We start from the raw sequence: 14193 nt of genomic DNA, 5'->3' as shown, positions 1-14193 counted from the left end.
CTGTGATCTGGCATCTGAGCCCCCTGCCTAGTGAGTTCAGTTCATTTGAGAGTGACCTCCTCAGTCAGGACAGGCTAAGTACAGTTCTACTCCCCTTTACTTGTACAATCAGGATAACAAAATTTACTGAAACCTGTATTCAAATTTTTTTATTATTATTATTATTAAATCCAATGTTTAAAAAAAGTATGCAATACATAGGTTGAGAGAAGAGTGTCTGGACATCTGAGTATAGTGATTAGATTATCCACAAATTTATGTGTATTGAAATCCTTAGTTCCATGAAAATTTATGCCACCTTTGGACCTGGCTTATAAGGGACAAGCCAGGTGAGAATGGGGTTCACTCTCTGAAAGATTGTTATTTTGTGGTGAATGGAAGAATTTTCCTGATTGCCACTTTGACCTCCTTATTGCGCAGACTGTAGATTACAGGGTTCAGGGTGGGAGTGATTAGGGTATACATTATGGCCATCATCTTGTTTTTTTCCAATGAGTAACTGGAGGTAGGTTGGATGAAGGTGTAGATGGTGGTGGAGTAGTACGAGGTAACCACAAGAAGGTGGGAAAAGCAGGTGGAGAAGTCTCTCTGCATCCCTTTGGAGCTCTGGATTTTCAGGATGGTGATGATGATGAAGCTCTAGGATATCATGTTCAGTAAGAAGTTCCCCATGGCCAGGAAGATGTCAGCCATGAACATCATGATTTCATTGATGCAGATAGAGCTGCAGACAGCGCCAGTATTATTGGGAACTCACAGAAGAAATGATGAATTAGGTTGGGCCCGCAAAAATCCCGGTGACTGCTAAATGAATACAAATTTCCTTGCTCATGAGTTTTACATAATGCAAAGGGTGGCAAATGGCTACATACCGGTCATATGACGTGACAGTGAGCAGAAGAGGCTCCATTGCCAGTGATGATGTAAAGACAAAGAGCTGGGTGATGCGGCCTCCAAAGGAGATGGTTTTCTTCTCCTGCACCAGGTTTTCAAGCATTTTAGGTACGACCGAGGAAGCGCACAAAATATCAACCAGGGCTAAATTGGTGATGAAGAAGTACATAGGAGTGTGGAGAGGTGGGTGGATGACAATAGCCACAATGATCAGGGAATTGCCCATGATAACAGCTCTATAAAGGCACAGGAATAGCCCAAAGAACTGCCCCTGGTGGTGAGGATGGTCAAAGAGCCCCTGCATGATGAACTCAGTCACTCTGGTGTGCTTACTATGTTCCATTGCTTGAGTGTTCCTTCTATAGCAACAAAGGTTAGAGTTTTGGTCAGGTATTGCATCAGAAACTACAGCAATAAGGCAACTGAAGCATCTAGATGGACCAGTGGGAGGGGGATGTATGGGGTAGAGAGAGAGAGAGAGAGAGAGATCTTTCGTGCTGCTCTAGATATTTCACACAATATAAAAACAAACTAAGCTACATTAAAATATATTAGCACAATAAAGTGTCTCTGTTACTGAATATATAATCTCCTGACATTTGACTGTGAAAGGGGGGAAATAACACCCTGGTGTTCTCAAGTAGAGGCACATAAAGTCAGTTGGACTATTTACTTAAACTATGAGTGTTAGGTGTTCACGGTATGATCTCAAAACATCATTCTTTCACCAGTAGTCTTATTAGTAACCAACATTCCACTTTGTACACTAATATATATGTTGCGGTCTAGGACATTTTCAGTATATATAACATACAATATATACAATACAAAACTCAACACAGCTATGCATATAGGGAGGTGAATGAAGATGCACAATAGGCAGGATTTGATTTCCTTTTAACTTACTCTGGTGTAAAATAGACATAACTCCATTGCAATAAATGGGGCTAATTCTCCACTCCTTGGAGATGCACTGGTAACAGCTAGTGACAATGAGAGGGGAATCAAGCACCTCATATTTCATTTTTATGATAATCTATATGTCAACAGACAAATGTTGCTTCATTACTGGGAATAGCGTTAATCTGATTTGACAAGCAATCCCTACTCTATTACAGATAAGTTTCCCTGCATTGTCTTCAGGTTTCTCTAGTCTTATTACTTCTTTACCTCTTTTGCTGATTTTCCTCACACTTCTACTGGAGTAAATCAGGAGTATCTCCTTTAAAATCAATAGTGTTACTCAACTGTATAAATCGTGAAAAAAAGAAAAGTACCAGAACCAACAAATCTAATTATGAGATCATATTAGAGTAATTTTTCATATATCATATTAGAGTATTTTTCAAAATATGTTGTCAAGTTTTGCATCACATCCCAAACTCAATTGCAAACTTTTGAGGAAACAGAGAAAAGTTTGTGAGTCTTCTACCGCGCACATAAGTGTCACAATATTGTAACTCTATTGGCTTCAGATTGGAGTACAGTTAGATTAAAAAGAACTGCAATGATGTATGTGAATTTAAATCAGATTTTTTTGGGTCAGATTGAGGTTAGAATGTGGTTCAAGATACATAGACAGAGTTGTAGGAATGTGTATTTCTGCAAAGCACACTTAGACAAATGACAGAAAATATAATACAGCACGTAAATTAAATTTGCTTGACTTTCAAAAGCATATAAATGAATTAATAACTTAACTCTTATTGAATTTCATAGGAAGTTGGTGCTTAACACATTTAGGATCCTTTGAAAATATCATCCTTAAGAAGAAAACTTGATTTAGAAAGAAAGAAAGAAATTCTTAACTCTCATTCAATCTTCAAATACAACAAACGAAACAGCAATTGAAATACGGACTCTGAATGAGATATGGCTTGTTGAAGATGATTGTTGTGACTATAGAGTAGGCTTTTGTAGTGAAATATTGCATCCCTTGTGAATTTGGCAAAGATTTAACTCTCAAACAAGGCTCTGAAGGAAAAGGTAAATGGGAATCACATCAAAGAGTATAAATGAGAGCCACATTTGATGTACAGGTGTCAAGGCTGATTCCTCACTCTGGCACCTCTAATGCAGACAGTGAGGGCCTACAAGGATTCTAAACCTTAACACTGGCCACTCCAGGCTTGTATTAAATTCCCGAGGTCACAGCTTTTCTCTGACCTTGGATTGGTAAATGCTGCCCCCACCCAAATGCACAACCCCTTTGAGAGCCCAGGAAGGTGCACTTGGGAATTCCTCCCTCAAGCCCTTTCACGCCCCCTTCAAAGAAAAGCTGAGAAAGAAAAACAAAGGAGATTAGCTGTTGCCTTCAGCTAATTAAAGGATGTGCATAAACTTCTTAGAACACAAAAATCCAATTCTGTTCTTAAAAAAGTTAAATTTTATTAATTAAAAAAAGGACAATACATCTTGAAACTCAAGCTATTGCTAGATTAAAAAAAAAAAGAACTACAAGGACTAAACACCAAGAATAGCTTTGAGTCAGTTTAAAGGTTAAAAGCAAAACAAAAGCATTTGGGTCAGCACCGAGAAAATCACAAGCAATAAAGAAATAAAGAGAAATAAACCTAATTGCATCTCCCTAGCCATTTCCTGATCTACTTACTTATCCAGGGATTTAAATGAGTAATTTCCAGGTATGATACTGATGATTTTTTTCATACCTGACCCAAGCTTCTTACAGCATAGCTGTGCCCTGTCTGCCTCTCCCCGGAGAACAACAACAGACAGAAAAAAAGGAGAGTCTTTTCTCAATTTTTAAAAAGTTTTAACCTTCCCATTGGCTTTTTTGGCCAGGTGCCCATTCACTTCCATTTACCTATGCATCGCACTGAGATTTTTTTAACTCTTTACAGGTAGAGCAATTTGAGACCAGATACTAAGAGGGATTGTATAGCTACTGGCTGGCTGGTGTCCATAAAAGGCAGCTATCCCCCACTTGATTTATCAGAAATGGATAATCCTGTATAGGAAGGAAAACCCATATTGAAATTGAACAGATCAACTGTTGGATCAAGACCATAGGTGTGACCCAGAGATATGGTATCATCACACTTATGGAGACCTATTGTATCAATTACAGGAAAATGGATTTTCTGAGAAAAAAAAAGACATTGCCTGTCTTCTATACTTTATTTGAAAAGGCATCTCATCTTGGACATTTGTTCAAACTCACAGTATGGGTGCTTCTTGTACCTCAGTGACCAGAATGTACATTTCTAACAATTCTTCTAATAAGAAATATTTTTCTAACTCCATGAAATATTCACTCATAAAGTTTCGGGCCAGAAGGGACAATTAAATCATCTAGTTTGTGCTCTTGCATATTACAGGCATGGTAATTCCAACCAGTTACACTTGTATTGAGCTCAATAACTTGTATTTGGATAAAGCATCTTTCAAAAAGTGCTACAGTCTGAATTTGATGCCATGAAGAGAATCCACCACTTCCCGGGGAATTTGTTCCGTCAGTTAATCACTCTCAGTGTTAAAAATATCTGCTTTATTTCTCATTTTAATTGTGGTGGCTTTAGTTTCCAGCCATTGATTCTTGTTATCTGTTTCTCTGTTAAAGAGACCTGTGTTATAACTAGGCCATATATGACCCTGAATGGCAACCCATGTGTTACAAATAGACACAACGGTAGTAGTAGGATTTTATCCATGTATTTTGTATAATTTAAAATAAAGGATAAAGAATAATAATGTAGCATGGTGTGTGATTTAACCATATCCTGTCAGCCACCCTTTTTCAATAGCAGAAAGGAATGGCCTAATGGACCATTGATAGAAATGCATCAGCCAGATCTGTGTCTGGGATGAGTTCAAGGCAGTAACAGAGCTTTTAGGATCACCACTTTGTGGTAGGTTTAGCATTTTAAAATAAGTAAAAGAATAATCACTTCTGGGCCTCAGTCTGGGCCTGTATTTCTTTGTCTTTTAGCTCCAGGGATCTTTTATGGGCAGCCTCCTCTCTGGCTGCCTCCAAGCATTTTGCCTTCTTCCTCTTCTCCTCATCCAACTCCAAGTGCTTAAACATCATTTGTCTTTCATGTTCTTCCTTTCTTTTCTTGGCTTCCAATCTGGCTAATTCTAGTTTCTTTTGGATTTCACTTTCTATCACCTAGCCTTCCTGCGTTTAACCTAGCCTAACCTGAGAGCTAGAAAGAAAAAAAAAGCTTGTGAATTCCCTTGCAGGACTTTACTACTCTGCCTGCAGGCAAAGAAGAAAAAAATCCAGCTGCTCTCAGCTTAAAAACAAAACAAAAACAAAAAATCATCCCTTATTTTCAATTAGCCAAAAGAAGAAAGAAAATCCTGAGGACTGTGCTTCTGGTTCAAATTTATCCCACCACTGCCACCATGTCAAGGTTCCCTCCCCACTCTGTACTCTGGGGTACAGATGTGGAGACCCACATGAAAGATTCCCTAAACTTATATTCCACAAGCCAAGGTTAAAAACTTTCCTCCTATCTCCCCCCCCCCAAATATCTCCCAAGCCTTTCATCCCTTTCCTCCAGAGGCGTAAGAATAACATACAAACCAAATAGTTTAACAAGGTGAGCGCAGACCAGACCCTTGGGTTTTTAGGACAATCAAAACTGATCAGGTTTTTAAAAGTAGAAATGTATTATTAAGAAAAAAGTATCAGAATCACACTTGCAAAATCAGGATGGAAGGTAACTTTACAGGGTAATGAATGATTTCAAACACAGAGGACTCCCCTCTGGGCTTAACTTTACAGTTATGAAAAATAGGATAAAACTCCCTCTTAGCATAGGAGAAATTTACAACTTAAAACAAAAGATAATCTAATGCACTTGCTTGCAATCACATACAATTTTTGTAATTGTATATGTATCATTTCAGTAGGAGCTGGACTATCTGCTTGATCCTAGTTACCTGGTACAAGGTGAAGAAAAGAGCTCTAATATAACTGAGCAGGAATATTTTCCATGGCTCAGACAGGTACAGTAAGATAAAACCTTCCTACAGTATAGGGTTAACCAGGCTATCAAACACATGAACAAAATTCAGAAAAAAAGGCCCATAAAGGCAGCCCTGTGAGAAACAGGACCAATTTATGTACCTTAAAATGGGAAAAAGTGGTCACTTGCTGGAATCAAAGTGGATAGGCCCTTACTCCATAGTGGACCGCCTTAGCTGATTGGTATACTACACTGAACAAATGGAAAAACTGAAATGGGTACATGCTTCACAAATACATCTGTTTACACAAATAAAGATGTTTGAATTCTTTGCAGAAAAGGACATCTCAGAACCTGAGCATGAGACGCTGCTTAACCACCACCATTCTAATCCACAGAAAAGGAGACTCCAGCGTAAGGTCTGTCTTTATCTGCTTCTAGAAACTTTTAGTGCCCAGATAATTAGAGCAATCATGGGAGAAGATGCAGCCCTCTTCATGAGCCAATATTTAAGGAATAATTCACTCCCCACCAACCAATCAACATCCTGGATAAAAACACATTGACACTCTAATGGCCGAGAAAACGAGATGTAGTAGACACCATATTAGGAGGACTTGCTTTTGAAGCAGGAATTATGAATATTGTGGACCTGGAGGTAACTGAGAATAAGTTCCTTGTCCCAATTGCAAGATAGTCTCATTCACAAGCAGGCAGATACAAGTGTGGACTTGGTACAAAGAAGTCTGGGAAACCAAAAAATAATATGGAATATGTGGCGGCAGCTGAACACCACTTCCTGGCTTCTGTATAAGCAACAAATAGAATTAGGAAATAAAACTGCCTTGGCCATAGGAAGTACTGAGATGTCAATTCTTAGTTTAGCATCACTTGAACATAAAATGTTTTGGGTAATACCTGGGAGTGTTTGAGTATTAAAGCATTTTTTAAAACAACAGAAGAATCCTTGTCTGACACCTACAAATATGAATGGATGCAATATGTTTCTAGCATGGTTAAGCCTGATTTGATATATTGTTAAAATTGCTCACCAACATTCTGTGGAGACAGAAATATGGAAAGTTAGCCCACTTCCAAAATTGACCATGGGTTCTGGGTCAGTGGATCCCATGTGCTTCAAAAGTTAACTGGCTCTGGGTGGAGTCTGGTCACTGTTCCTCTTCCATACTCCCAGGTTCAGACCTCTGGTATCCTGTTGCCTCCTGATTCTGGAATCAGTGTCCCAGATCCCCTGAGCTACTCTATTTGCTTACACGCACTTCCCAAAAGATCCATCCCACCATGGTCTCTCTGAGCTTCTTGTTTAAACCCGTCAGGGACAGCATGAAAGGAAAGCAAGGCCAGGTGGAGGGATTTCTTAACCAGACTGTAGCAGAGTGGCCACCTGCTACAACCCTGAAGGTCTTGAAATTAGACCTGAGAGAGGGCTGAGGCTGGGAGAGGGCTGCTGCTAGGAAAAGCATCAAGCCTTGGCTGGTTGGGGAACCAGTCACAGATGCAGTCACGCCCCAATCAGGGCCCAGCTGGCCCTTATAAGAGGGCAGTGGGCCAGGAGCAGAAAAAAGGAGTCTCTGTCTGTCTCTAGAGGGAGAAGGATTTGGCTGCTGGGAAGCTGAACCAAGTACCTAAAGTGGAACCAGGCTGGGGAAAGGTCAGAGGAGCTGGGGAGCTCTGGCCTGGAAAACCCCAGGCTGCAGGCCTTGTTAACGGCCCACAAAAGGATGCTGGGACTGCAGACAGGCAGCTAGAGACAGGACAAGGCAGTAGTTCTTAACCCCCTTGCCGATGATGAGTGGTTTACAGACTGCAGTCTGCCCCAGGGACTGTGGGCTAGAGGATGACTGGCAGTAGCCACTGAGACAAGATGGGAATAGGTGGAGGGGGGTCCCTGGAGAGAGGAGACCCAGATCTGTGAGGGTACTGCCAGGAGGAAGCACCCTGGACTGAGTGACTTGGTCCCAGCAGGACAGTGGGACACCAGCTTGCAGAGTCTGGAGATGATAATTCCCTGGGCGACCAGCAGGCGGCGTCGCAGGAGTAACTCCCATCCCGCCACACAGACTCAACTCTTAAAAGCACTCAAGAGTTTTAATAAAAAGATCCTGGTCTGATCTCACCCCTTCTGGGAGTCTGAGTTTTGGAAGGAACTGAGCCCACGCACAGTCCTTCCTGTTCTATCCCTCCACTTCCGGCTTAGATGATGTGAAGGGCAGCTCCCCGATCACAGCATTGTGCTGCTCCTACATAGGGGTGATAGATGTGGCAATTTCCTGCAGTAGCCTGAAAAACCTGATTACATTGTGTTTAAGTCTCTTTGGCATCCATTGCATTAAAAGCAAGGGTCATGGATTGTTGTGAGTCTCGGGAAGTATTAGGAACTTCAGTGGACAAGAATGGACTTTTGAACAAACAGTGTGGAATGATTTCTCTGGGGAATCTCTAGGGGGAGGTGACTGCAAATTTCTGCGTCTGGTTGTGCAACCCCCCCGCCTTTTGAAGCTACTCCCTGAGGAAATGACCATTCCCTGCTGATTACTTCTTCCCAGAATCTGAAGATCAAAGCCTCACGCTGTAAAAAGGAACGACTGACATATGCATGCAGATTCTTGTTCTGAGCTAAAGCTGCTCTGAACTTGTTACCACAGAAAAAGTCCTAGATGGAGTTTGAAGGACTGAGGTGAGGTGATCGCTGGTTGGCTCATTAGCATCTGTGTAGGTTCTTTTATTGTTTTAAGATGTTTCCTCTGTAATGATTTCACCTGAACAATAAATGTGCCTGCTTAGAAAGGGCTGTGTGGTAATTTATGACTATGGGCATTTATAGGCCTTTTAGGGCTTGCTGGGAATAACACAGGATAGTCAGGGGATTTTGAAGGCTGGAGAAACCCTGATCAGGAGGGACAAATATTTTGAAGAGGGGTGTCTTTCCCTTGAAAAACTAGTCAATTTCTATAAGTTATTATTAAAAGTTTTAATCTCGTACTGGAGCTGTACTGATGTGAAAAACAGCTGTTCAATAAGGGCTTTTTCTAACATTTGAGTTGTGACCCCCTCAATCTGGACAGTCTAATCGCAGTTCTGCTTCCCTTTATTTGTACAATCAGAAAAACAACATTTACTGAACCCTGCATTCAATACTAAAGTGATTTTTAACCCAACAGCAGCCAACACTGATCACTTTGGCAACACAACTCTGTCTGCTGGATCCCTAGGCAGAGTAGGGGGTGTTCATGTAAACACAGTCTAGTCCTGAAGCCTTTTTCCTCCAGCTCAAGGGAGAGCTCATTCAGACTTTGCTTACTGTAGTAAAAATTCCCCAGCACCTCTGCTGCTGCATCTGAGCATGCACACTGCTGCTCCAGTCAAGGTGTCCAGAGCAATGCAAGAACTCGGAGGAGACAGATGTCCTATGTCTATGCCAACACTTTGTCTCTCCTCTTTCTTATCTCTCTCCATTTATCGTTAGTCTAGGAAGAGTCTGTCTACAGTGCTGTGGGACTGTGACCAAAAAGACAGATAAAAGCAACCCCTTAAAGAGCCAGACCCTGGTTTGCCAGGTGTAGGTGGGGCTGATCACACTGTATGCTGTGTCTGTGTTTCTTTAGGCTGAGGTTGCAAGTGTGAGTCAGCACAGGAGTCAGAAGCAGCACTGCCAAACTTTGCTGTCTTTTTCTGTCTCTTTTCATGCATGTTTCTCTTGTTTCAGGATTGGACTCCAACAACAGCAGGTCATGGCTAACAAAACTGATATTTTTCCTAAGATTATCTTTAAGACCATTAAAAAAACAACCTCTAAACAGAGATTTTGCGTATGAAAGTCTCTATATATCTAAAAGGAAAGGGAATAAGAGAAATTGTTGCAATGAAATCCTTCTTTAACACATTATTGTAAATATATCTGAACTGTTTTTGTTTGTATGTTTCTTTTTCTTGGACTTTGATAAAAAGTTAAAAAAGAAATTCAATGATGGATGTTATAATAAGTCAGCAGCAATAAATGGACATGAAACCCATGACCTCAGTGAATTGTATAATGTTGTAACTGTGAAAAACGGTTACTAACACAACTTGTCTTTTGTAAAAAAAAATAGTTAGATGATAGAAATTCTTCTATTAAAATCTCTGATCTGAGTCCATGACACATGGACTGAAGACCTCCAGAACTCAACTAATATGTGTTTGAGAGGTTTCTGAGGTTTAATGTCTGCTAAGGAAATTAAGGCACAGAGAGAAAGTCAGTTTGATATTTGTATCATATTTACTCATGGAGGCAGAGAATGGAATATTGTGATTCTATGAAACTGCATTTCCATAATGTGCTCCACAATGAGCCAGATTTTTATCACTATTTCAATACCTTAAGGGTTTTCCTGGAGCACCTAACATGCACTGAAATCAATGCATAGGTGCTTTTGAAAATCCCACTGAGTATCTAAATACCTTTAAAATTCTAACCCAACATGACAGCCCAGCTAGTGTGACTAATATATTCCATGGGGCCTGATCTCCAGCTAATGTAAATCACTATAGCCCCACTGCAGTCAATGCAACACATTCCCACCTGGTGTAAATCATTGTAGTTCTATTCAAGTGAATGGACCATAGTGCAAATTTATGTCTAATGAAGTTCATAGTTTTGCAACTATTTACACCACCTGTGCATCTGGCTTAAAAGGAAGAAGGCAGGTGATAATCAGATTCACACTTGGAAAAATTAACTTTTTTTGGTGAATGGAAAGATTCTCTTCATGGCCACTTTGACCTCCTTATTGCGCAGACTGTAGATCACAGGGTTCAGGGTGGGAGTGACTAGGGTGTACATTATGGCCACTTTCTTGTTTTTATCCAATGAGTTACTGGAGATCGGCTGGATGTAGTTGTAGATTATGGTGGAGTAGTACAAGGTGACCACAAGCAGGTGGGAGGAGCAGGTGGAGAAGGCTCTCTGCTTCCCTTTGGAGCTCTGGATTTTCAGGATGGTGATAATAATGAAGCTATAGGACACGGTAGTCATAAGGAAGTTCCCCATGGCCAGGAAGATGTCAGCCATGAACATCATGATTTCGTTGACATAGGTGGAGCTGCAGGACAGCACCAGTATTGTTAGGAACTCACAGAACAAAAGCTGGATTAGGTTGGGCCTGCAAAAATCAAGGCGTAGCACAAGCAATATGTTGACAAACAAATTGATGATATCCACAGCCCAGAGACTGACTGCTAAATGGATACAAATAGATACAAATTTTTGGTCAGGTGTTGCATCAGAAACTACAGCAATATGAAAAACAAAGAAACAAACAGAAAAACAAGGCATCCTTGTGGCACCTTAGAGACTAACAAATTTATTTGAGCATAAGCTTTCGTGGGCTATAACCCACCTCTGGATATAACATGGTTGCAGTATATATGACACATACAATATAGAAAAAATACAAAAACACACCCGTAAATTATAATAAGTCAGCAGCAATAAATGGACATGAAACCCATGACCTCAGTGAATTGTTTACTGTTGTAAAAGTGAACAACAGTTTGATTAATATTTTATATATTGTTGGGATTGAGAACATTACCTTACTAACAAAAATTGTCTTTTGAAAAAAAAAATAGTTAGATGATAGAAATTCTTCTATTAAAATCTCTGATCTGAGTCCATGACACATGGATTGGAGACCTGCAGAGCTCAACTACTATGTGTTTGAAAGGTTTCTGGGGTTTAATGTCTGCTAAGGAAATAAGAGAAAAAGTCAGTTTGATATCTTTTATCATATTTACTCATGGAGGTGGAGAATGGATTATTGTGATTCTATGAAACTGCATTTCCATAATGTGCTCCACAATGAGCCAGATTTTTATCACTATTTCAATACCTTAAGGGTTTTCCTGGAGCACCTAACGTGCACTGAAATCAATGCATAGGTGCTTTTGAAAATCCCACTGAGTATCTAAATACCTTTAAAATTCTAACCCAACATGACAGCCCAGCTAGTGTGACTAATATATTCCATGGGGCCTGATCCCCAGCTAATGTAAATCACCATAGCCCCAATGCAGTCAATGCAACACATTCCCACCTGGTGTATATCATTGTAGTTCTATTCAAGTGAATGGACCACAGTGAAAATTTATGTCTAATGAAGTTCATAGTTTTGCAACTATTTACACCACCTGTGCATCTGGCTTAAAAGGAACAAGGCAGGTGATAATCAGATTCACACTTGGAAAAATTAACTTTTTTTGGTGAATGGAAAGATTCTCTTCATGGCCACTTTGACCTCCTTATTGCGCAGACTGTAGATCACAGGGTTCAGGGTGGGAGTGACTAGGGTGTACATTATGGCCACCTTCTTGTTTTTATCCAGTGAGTTACTAGAGGTTGGCTGGATGTAGGTGTAGATTATGGTGGAGTAGTACAAGGTGACCACAAGCAGGTGGGAGGAGCAGGTGGAGAAGGCTCTCTGCTTCCCTTTGGAGCTCTGGATTTTCAGGATGGTGATAATAATGAAGCTATAGGACCCGGTAGTCAGAAGAAAGTTCCCCATGGCCAGGAAGATGTCAGCCATGAACATCATGATTTCGTTGACATAGGTGGAGCTGCAGGACAGCGCCAGTATTGTTGGAAACTCACAAAAGAAATGCTGGATTAGGTTGTGCCTGCAAAAATCCAGTTGTAGCACAAGCAATATGTTGACAAATGAATTGATGGTACCCACAGCCCAGACACTGACTGCTAAACAGATACAAAGTTCCTTGTTCATGAGTTTTACATAATGCAAAGGATGGCAAATGGCTACATACCGGTCACATGACATGACAGTGAGCAGCAGAAGCTCCGTCCCCAGTGATGATGTTAAGACAAAGAGCTGGATGATGCAGCCTCCAAAGGAGATGGTTTTCTTCTCCTGCATCAGGTTTTCCAGTATTTTAGGTACAACCGAGGAGGTGCACAAAATATCAACCAGGGCTAAATTGGCAATGAAGAAGTACATAGGAGTGTGGAGAGGTGGGTGGATGACAATAGCCACAATGATCAGGGAATTGCCCATGACGACAGCTATATAAAGGCACAGGAATAGCCCAAAGAACTGCCCCTGGTGGTGAGGATGGTCAAAGAGCCCCTGCATGATGAACTCAGTCACTCTGGTGTGGTTACTATGTTCCATTGCTTGAGTGTTCCTTCTATAGCAACAAAGGTTAGAGTTTTGGTCAGGTATTGCATCAGAAACTACAGCAATATAAAAAACAAAACAAAACAGGAGTCCTTGTGGCACCTTAGAGACTAACCAATTTATTTGGGCATAAGCGTTCGTGGGCTATAACCCACTTCTGGATATAGGATGCTTTCAGTATATATCCTACATACAATATAGAAAAAATACAAAAAACCCCATAAATTCGTTAGCCGCTTGGGTGCCACAAGTACTCCTCATTGTTTTTGCTGATAGAGACTAACACGGCTACCCCATGAAAGGTACAGCAATATGTCAACTAAAGCATGGGATGTGTGTGTGTATTGGATAGATAGATAGATAGATAGATTAGATTAGATTAGATGGGTTGTATAGGGATAGATAGATAGATAGATCTCTTGTCATACTGTAAACACTTAACAGAGCATATAAACTAACTAAACTACATTAAAATATATTAGCACAATAATCTATCTCAGCTACTGAATCCATATTCTCCCAACATTTGAGTGGAGAAGGGAGAACATAAAACACTTGATGTGCTCAAATACAGGCGCATGAAGTCATTTGGGCTGTTTACAAAAACTGCATGTGATAGGAGTTCACAGTATGATCTTAAACATCATTCATACATCCATAGTCTTATTAATAACCAAGATTCCACTTTGCAATCTAATTTCACAAATTATATCTGTTGCAATTTAGGATGGTTTCAGTTCATATCACACATACAATATTCAAAAAATACAAAAACATAACATAATATATATGTTTAGGTGAAATCAGGATGCACAAAAGTAAGAACTTGATTCCGATTTAACTCATGCTAATGTAAATTAGACATAACTCCATTTCCGTCAATGGGGATGATTCTCCATTCACTGGAATTACACTGGTATAAAATTTGTGTTAAGGGGTTGGGACTAGTGCTCTCCAATATATGTGTGTGTGTATGTGTTGCTTTTTAAAGTCACCCTTTGTGTTACATTTCAAATTCAATTGCATGCTTTTGAGGGCACAGACTATAAGTAGTCAATCTTCCACATCTCAGATCAGTGTTATAATATTATATCTCCATTAACTTAATCTCAGCTACAATTAAATACAGAGGAGATTTCCTGATGTATATGAATTTACATCAGATTTCTGTTGGT

At 40.2% G+C, this 14193-nt stretch overlaps 2 protein-coding genes and 1 pseudogene across 2 annotated transcripts; all 3 read right to left on the bottom strand.

The window, feature by feature from the left end:
* Positions 1-360: 360 nt before the first annotated feature.
* Positions 361-1237, bottom strand: LOC115638278 (annotated as a pseudogene).
* A 9326-nt stretch (positions 1238-10563) lies between these two features.
* On the bottom strand, positions 10564-11890 carry LOC115638399 (olfactory receptor 13G1-like). The gene is made up of 2 exons (XM_030539987.1): positions 11818-11890; positions 10564-11117 (listed from the first exon to the last, which is right to left on the bottom strand). The coding sequence occupies exons 1-2, from the start codon at positions 11888-11890 to the stop codon at positions 10564-10566; spliced, it is 627 nt and encodes a 208-aa protein (XP_030395847.1).
* Positions 11891-12076: 186 nt separating this feature from the next.
* LOC115638398 (olfactory receptor 13G1-like) lies at positions 12077-13012 on the bottom strand. The gene has a single exon (XM_030539985.1). It carries the CDS (start codon positions 13010-13012, stop codon positions 12077-12079), a length of 936 nt encoding a protein of 311 aa, XP_030395845.1.
* Positions 13013-14193: the final 1181 nt, after the last annotated feature.

This window comes from Gopherus evgoodei, chromosome 21 (genome assembly GCF_007399415.2).
Source record: "Gopherus evgoodei ecotype Sinaloan lineage chromosome 21, rGopEvg1_v1.p, whole genome shotgun sequence".
NCBI lineage: Eukaryota > Metazoa > Chordata > Testudines > Testudinidae > Gopherus > Gopherus evgoodei.
This window is presented reverse-complemented; position numbering and strand designations above follow the sequence as displayed.

Bases quoted from the DNA above. Each gene is read 5' to 3' on its own strand.
- LOC115638399 (XM_030539987.1), bottom strand. From the start codon at position 11,890: ATGGTGATTTACATTAGCTGGGGATCAGGCCCCATGGAATATATTAGT. The intron at 11,118-11,817 runs GTTAGAATTTTA...ATATTGCTGTAG, and splicing joins TAGCTGGGCTGTCATGTTGG to TTTCTGATGCAACACCTGAC.
- LOC115638398 (XM_030539985.1), bottom strand. From the start codon at position 13,012: ATGGAACATAGTAACCACACCAGAGTGACTGAGTTCATCATGCAGGGG.